The sequence below is a fragment of the Stylophora pistillata genome, chromosome 9 (assembly GCF_964205215.1).
Source record: "Stylophora pistillata chromosome 9, jaStyPist1.2, whole genome shotgun sequence".
Taxonomy (NCBI): Eukaryota; Metazoa; Cnidaria; class Anthozoa; order Scleractinia; family Pocilloporidae; genus Stylophora; species Stylophora pistillata.
The window spans coordinates 12,457,701-12,465,200 of NC_142527.1; the positions used below are offsets into that span (position 1 = coordinate 12,457,701).

The 7,500-nt window shown below is 39.7% G+C and overlaps 1 protein-coding gene and 1 pseudogene across 1 annotated transcript in view; one reads left to right on the plus strand and one right to left on the minus strand.

Annotated features, from left to right (window-relative positions):
• The first annotated feature begins 3,456 nt into the window (after nucleotides 1–3,456).
• LOC148723361 (uncharacterized) lies at nucleotides 3,457–4,224 on the plus strand (annotated as a pseudogene).
• A 757-nt stretch (nucleotides 4,225–4,981) lies between these two features.
• The window catches only part of LOC148723362 (uncharacterized), a 2,905-nt gene continuing 386 nt past the window's right edge, over nucleotides 4,982–7,500 (minus strand). Inside the window, exon 1 of the mRNA XM_088733175.1 lies at nucleotides 4,982–7,500. This exon is cut by the window's right edge and continues 386 nt beyond it. Within this exon, the coding sequence (XP_088589301.1) occupies nucleotides 4,982–5,662 (681 nt within the window). The 5' untranslated portion in view covers nucleotides 5,663–7,500.

Below are 7,500 nucleotides of genomic sequence, written 5' to 3' on the forward strand. Positions count from 1 at the left end.
TACATTACCTTTTTATGTATTACTAACCTACTTCCAGAATAAAGTTTCCATCTTTTTAGTAGATACATAATTAAGAGCTAAAGTTTCAGAAGGAAGTGAATTCATAGTTGTCAATTATTTACTTGTCAGGGGTAATGCTTTATTTCTCTTCATTTTAGATAATAGTCAATTCAGTGACCTTTTTCGATGCCTCCAAGAGGTGCTTGACCAAAGAGATGTCCAGCCCCTCTATGCGAATGTTGACTTCAAGGAGGTATGTATTGATGACCCTTCATATTTCACTGGTCAGTAACCCACAGTGATATCCAAAATTGACAGCCACAATTACTGTTCTCAGATCAAGTACTTTCTTAACATTTAGTTTTTTATAATCACCCGAAAATTGCATAATTGCACATATCAATGCATTGTTCTTTCTCGAACATTTCTTTGTAAATGTGGATCTGCCATCAAGCTGCAAGAGGCAAGAAAGTGTTGGTCTTGGCCATATTTTACCGTGGGAACAATGAGGAACACATGGCAAGGTAAATTGCTTAAAATAGTTCAAATATTTAAGTTCTTAAGTGCTTCCAAAACCACAAAAACTTAAATGTCTTCAACTCTATAACAGGTGTCTTTCTATGGCAGGTTTGATACTGATAAATCCCTTGATTCCACTATTCCTGGTAAGTGGAAAATTTTCTTTAAAGAATTTAAAAAAAGTTAAAAATGAAAAAATTAAGCTGTAAACCTATTTGTTTCTGTACTTCTACAGATAGCAAACTTTAAATAAAGTAACAAGAAATCACCTTTACAAAGGTATATTAATTTAATTTATAATAAAGTTCAGATATAACGCGTGCTGTCATTGGTTGAAAGGTGGTGCTCTATCAGAGTATAGAACATGGAGTTGAAGCTGTCATGCCATCTACCAATTTGCAACATGGCGGACCAAATGCCAAATTTTTTTCTTGGGTTTTTATTCGACCCAGAAGTCCTATAAGACGAAAGAGAAAACAAGCTGTTACCATTGATCGATTTAGAGGATACTGTCAATGACAATGTGACCTACCTTTTAACTCAAAGTGAGGTTTCCAACAAAGTTAATTATGAAAACAATGAGCGTGGCGGCAATTTAAACAGGCAAAGATTTGAAAACATGTCAAGTGCCACAAGACGAGATAATTGTAAGAGCAGAAACAAAGAAAACCAAAAAATCCACCAAATGGGCTATCTGAGTTTTTGAAGGTGAGTTTTTTCGTTGCAAAAATATAATAAATACCATATGAAAACCTCGAATAGAGTGGACACCCATTTGCTAAACCTTCTTGCCAAAAAAAAGAAAACAATCAAGGAAGGTGGACGATTTTAAAACTGGCTAGCACACACACGATTCTAACCAACAACTATAACTTTCTCTAGAAAATGAACACCAAAATACAAATAATAATTTTTTTTCCGTTGCCCAATTTTAATAGCTTGGTGTAGTGAAAGAAAAGTTGCCAAGAACCTCCACGAAATGAGCAACAAAGAGCTTGACCTATCCAGAAGTTAAATCCTGCCTGCAAAGCACTTTTTCAGTACCCAAAGCAAGCCGTGAAATCTTCATTTAAAGTTTGGTACGACAACAAGCCTCTGGGGATCAACAAAATTGAAGGAATAATGAAAGAAATTTCTAAACTAGCGTCTCTTTCGAGAATCTACACTAACCATAGTGTCAGAGCCACTGCAATCATGCTGTGGTCCAATGCGCAAGTTCCATCGTGGCACATAATGGCTATCTGTCATCATTGCTGTGAAGCTAGCCTGAGGAATTACAACACTCATCCATTCAGTGAACAGCTAAGGGCTTGTTCAGATATCCTCTCTGGTGCATAGAATGGAAGACCATCACAGCCAAGTTCCTCTGACGGTCAGTGCGCTGGACTCTGGGTTGGATGGCCAGGGTTTAAGTCCTGGCTGGGGCACTATGTTGTGTCCTCAAGCAAGTTGCTTCACTCACATTGCTTTGTCTTCTCGGATAAGACGTAAACCCATAGGTTCCGTCTCCTGCAGGGTTATGGGTAGGAGATGTTAATTTCCCATGAACAAGATTATTTTGTGATGGATGTCCTTCAATGGGTGGGAAGGTTAGATCATTACATGGACTGAAGCACTGCCAGAGGCGCCTGATAAAATGCTGACACCCGATCTCATCCTTGACAACAACATGTAATGTTGTAAAGCGCTATTGATCAGCACATGTAATTATGCACTATATAGATTGGTAAATTATTATATCTGCTTGGGAATTGCCTCCTTTATGAGCAACTTCCAAGAGGAAGGAGACACCGTTTCTGCTCTTGTTAGGAGGCAGATAATTGACCTTTTCTGCTTACACGACAGGTGCCAGAAAGAGCTTAAGCTGTTGAAGGAGGAAATGAATCACCTTGTCCCTTTTCTCCAAAACAAAATCAGGTTAATAGACGAAGCAGTGGATGCGCTTCTGCCTCACCCTGATAACCCTCTCAATGCAAGAATGATAGCTTGTCTTAAAAAGAAACGGACCAGTCACAGTAATCACATTTCCTTGCTGCTGCTTTTATGGGGTAGTATCTTGGACTCCCCTAATCCTATTGATCATGCTGAGGTAGCAAAAACCTATGCTAATTTTAGTGGTATCGACTATCTTCCAGATGACAAGAAATCAGACGAATCGATAGATAGATAGATACTTTGTTGGTAAATACTTCGCAGCCTGAACTGAATTGCGTATCAACAGATATAAAATAAAAATTACTATGTACATGTATACATCTTATTAAAAAAATATGTAGTTCGACGTAAGGGGGAACTTGTAAAATATTTGTGGCTGTTGACTATTCTGGCTGTAGCAATAAAAAAAACTGATGATGAAGGAAGTTGTGGACGATGAGGCCTTTGTGCTCAATCTCTCATCAGACAGCAAATTAGGGACTTTACGATCCGAGACGCGACGGCCTTAAGACGCGACCGGAAGTAAACTTTCAAAGAGGTGACATACTGCGCATGCTCACACCGTTGTCCTGATGTTTTCAAGTCGGGTCGAGAACGTGGGCTCGGCAATTTTGACGTTCCGCACAAAACGTGAGTATATTCCTTCCAGTCCTTAAATTAAATGATGACATATTCCTATAAACATGAAAAATTAGCAATCTAGGATCATTGCACGTAATTTCTGGCGATATTTTAGATCGCAAAGATGGAAGGATTTTGATTTTTTAGTAATTTCTTTCAGGTGTACGAGGCTTACAAAATGACAGCACCTTCGAGCAAGGCTTCCAAGTAAGTCACGAGCTACAACTGCAAATAGTGAATGCAGGAGTCTTCTGCTGACTTTCCTCGTCTCTTCTACCGTTGCACTTCTCGATTTATTCCGTTCATCTGCCGCTAAACTTGCACATTTAAGCTTGAATTATTAAAATTAATTTGAATTTTTTACCTTCCTTTAGTTGAGTGATGTTTTGGACATATGACCATGAAACCCTACTATGCAGAGAAGTCGTCAATGTAAATCCCTACACAACTAAGAAAGGGTCCACACAAAGAAGCAGCATCTGGGAAAAAATAGCAGACACCTTGAACAAATGCTCTGTGCTGAAATTCAGAGTTGACAAGCGATCAGTTAGAGACCACGTGGGAATTCTTGTTTACAAGCAAAAGAAGAAACTTCAAGCCGAGGAAAAAGCAACTGGTATAACTCCTGATGGGCCAACGGAATTAGAAAACCTATTGGATACGATCATCATGTTGGAGGAATGTGGCAAAGCAGAATTACATGAGACACAGGGAACAAGTAGTAAAAAACTTCAATAAGACCGGGCGAAAGCGGAAGATGTTAGACTAAAAGCGATGGAGAAGCTGTCAGATACGAAGAAAAGAGACTCGTCAGCAGATGAAAGCGATGATAAACCAAAGCGCCGACGAAGAAGTGGAGGTGATGCTATCGATTACTTAGCTGAAAGAGCTAAAGCAAGTGACCAACTGAAAGCGGAAGACCTAAAGATGAGGAAGGAACATCAGATGCTCGAGAGAGAGAAAATGGAGGTCTTAAGGGAACAGCAAATGCAAATGCAACAGCAACAAGCAGACATGCTGAAAGTCATGCAGCAGCAAGACCAACAAAGCCAACAGCAGTTACTTAACTCTCAGATGATGATGATGCAGCAGCAACAGCAGCATTCAACAGCTTTGATGGCATTATTGGATAAAATAACAAATAAGTAGTTAATGTTTACAGAGAAACACTTTCAGATGCAATTGTTGTTGTGTTAGTTGAACTTGGAGCTCTGCTTAACATAAACATTCTCTTTTGGCTAATGTTATTGCAGACCCTTTAATTGCTTCAGTGTTGCTACAACTATTATAACTTACATTAATGGAGAAACGGAAAGAACATATTTAACATTTTGTCATAAAGACATGTGGAATATAGTAACTCTTAAAAGTTCTTTCGTACAACATGTAGGTTTTGTTTTGTACTCAAGCTGTTAAGTTAAAATTAACGAAAATAGTCTTGCAATGATAGAGGGTCGACTCCAAAATACTCCGCAGTTGTGTTAGAATAAAGGCAGGTTAGAGCGTTTCGTAGAATTGCACAGACTATATACATCTTACCAACTTGACTTAAACCTATCCTCAAATTCTTTTTAAAATCTAGAAACTTGAAATAGTTTATGATGTGAGCGAATAACCACTCTACAGATGCACGTACTGCACTCAATTTTCATTAAAAATTTCCATTTGCCTAGTTAAAACCCCAACTCAGAAGGGGGCCTGGAGGTGGACCCTAAGTGGGTAGGCTGGATCACCGTATAAACACATTTCTGTTCTAGCTGGACAGAAAGCAAAATTTTCCAAATCATTATACAGATCAGAAACTGCCAACATTCATGCATCGTGCATCCTTCCTTCTGAGAAAAAAAAAAGAAGAAATTTTTAAAAATTAGAACATTGTACCTAAGAACTTGAATTGGGTGTACCTTTAAAGCATGTACCTACCAACAGGACCATATAGATGGCCAATTAGTCCATTTGGGAGCGCAACAGACTGAAATTTTACCGCATGAACTCGTTTATGTCCATTGTATACAATTCTCTGGTTTGCATCCGGTCTAGAAATGGGGCGTACAGTTCCATCTATAAAACCAAAACAGTTTTTCAGTGCTGCTCCTTTATTGCTAATGCCATCAGCATATTGATTCAGTGCAACTGGATTTAATAGGTCGTGATTCCACTGTGTTATTTTGTGACCATGAGTTGTACACATCCAGTCTACAACTTCATTGCTAATCATACTAAGTTTGGGCACGGATCGTCCAAATATAGGAATCATGTCGGAATACTGGCACGGGTAAGCAAACCTTTTCAGCATTATACGCAAGCCTTCCACTCCATCACAAATTGTTCCATTGCGGCATTGAAAGACAAGAGGTACTCTTAGTGCGTCAAGAAGCAAAGGAATATCTCTCTTTTCCACTCGGAAATCAGCTTTACATTCGGCTGGATCTTTATTCGCAAGGGAAAACTTTTCATACGCCGAGTGAGAAAAAGGAAGGTTACTCCGCTTGTATGCCTCGTAAAGCAGAGCAAACTCTTCTTCGTCTATGATCTCTTCCATTAGACACAAACAAAGCACATCTTGAACTTTCTTAAATGATCCCATGGCTATTTCTGCGAAAGAATTGCCGAAGAATCACATTGTTAAAGAGCAATTCGCAGCCGCGTCGTCTTCCATCGCGACGGGGATCTTAACTCTACTTTTCCCGCGCAAACGACAGCATTCTAGTCCTAGTCCTTTCTCAGCCACCGCGTTCTGGAAGCTGTCACGTCTCGCATCTTGAAGTCCCTATTATCTGAGGATGAGTAAAACTCATTTTGTCTCTGGAGCTAGCCAAAACATAAACAGAAACAGCTGCTGTTTTGTTTATGTGCGTGTGCTAATAGCAGGTAAACATCCCAGAAATCCCAACAAATATCAAGACATTGTGTAGGATTATACTAACTGGCTAATCACGATGTGTTAACAAATTCTCACCATTGGCAAATTTCATCTTGGTGATGATTCGTTGCAGTTTGTACATTATTAGGATTATACATAGCATGTGTAGATGGCGTATTTTATTTGCTGATCGGTGCTGAAGATCCCTAAACGGACGCTCATAAGTGGACAGCTCTACTTACCCACCTAGTAAAAACCCCGTCTTATTAGACTCCCATACAAACTCCGTATTATTATAATTTTAAGAATCATATTTGTTTGGATTGGAGGTACAGTTGTAGGCATATAACAGATGTCAGACCATGAGTCACTGTTATTAATTTTGAGAAGTCCACCATTGCCAAACAAAAAAATGAGCCGTCTTTGTCGATCTGTACCAAAGGGAACGATAGATAAATAGATATTAGCAAGTGTGGGGTGGGTGCCTTGAATATCTTCATTAACTCTGTATTTTAATGATTGCTTATATAAGGCACTTTTCAACTTAGGTTTGAATACTATAGTTGATAAGCCAAATACTGAAATCAGTTGTCATTCTTTTGTGCATTATCAATTCGGACCATCCTTACTGAACTGCAGTGATGCTTACTGAGCATTGCCTGCTTAACCAGCACCTGTGCAACAAAAATGGCCATGCAGATATACCCATGTACCACCTATCATTCTTACATGGCGATTGATCTCATTGTGTACCCTTGCTATACAGTGCTTCTTATGAATGTAGCCACATTACCCGAGCATACATATATATATATATAGACAGCTCTCGCTTGGCTTTGCCTTTTGGCTACCTTGTGATTGAGCACTTAACACTGGGGTTGCCATGCACTTAGCCTTTGGACGAAGCTCATCATTTTAGTTCTGATTTAAGCACTCTCGCATGGCAACATGCCTACACTTGGTCCCACAAGTATAGTGCCAAGGCAATGGTTTATTCCAGAGCTTGGCTCAGTGTCTGCACTGCACTGACGAGACCCACATAGGTCAGCGGGCACTGCACCTCCCTTCATCGGGGGCCTGGCCGTCCACCTTAAACATAAAAAAAACTGACGAGACCCACATGACCCGGGATTTTCTTGTTTGCTCTTCTGTCAGGAGGTCATTTTGTACAGGACAATTGTAAGTATCTTGTCGTTTTTGCCTTATCTGCACTTGTGAGTACCTGCCGGGAGGGAAAGCTTTGCAGTTGTCTTTTTCTTTTTCACTGTTCATCACCCATCCAATTTTTTCTTGTTTTGGTTGGGTCCAAACTCGGTGGGTCAGCCGTTTGGGGCTTTTTGGGCTTTGCCCTTTTGCTCCCTTTTTTTCTTTTTCTCCATGGCTCGGCCTTTGGAGAAGACCATTGACATTCAGTGTACTGGTTTCCCAGATGGAACGTTACAAACTGAGGTGGTTAAGTACATCAATGCCTATTTTGAAGTGGAATCGCAGCATAGAGTAGTTTCCATTCAAGAATGTCCTGGCTGTATAGCCAGGGTCACTTTTACAGAGCATGTGGCTAA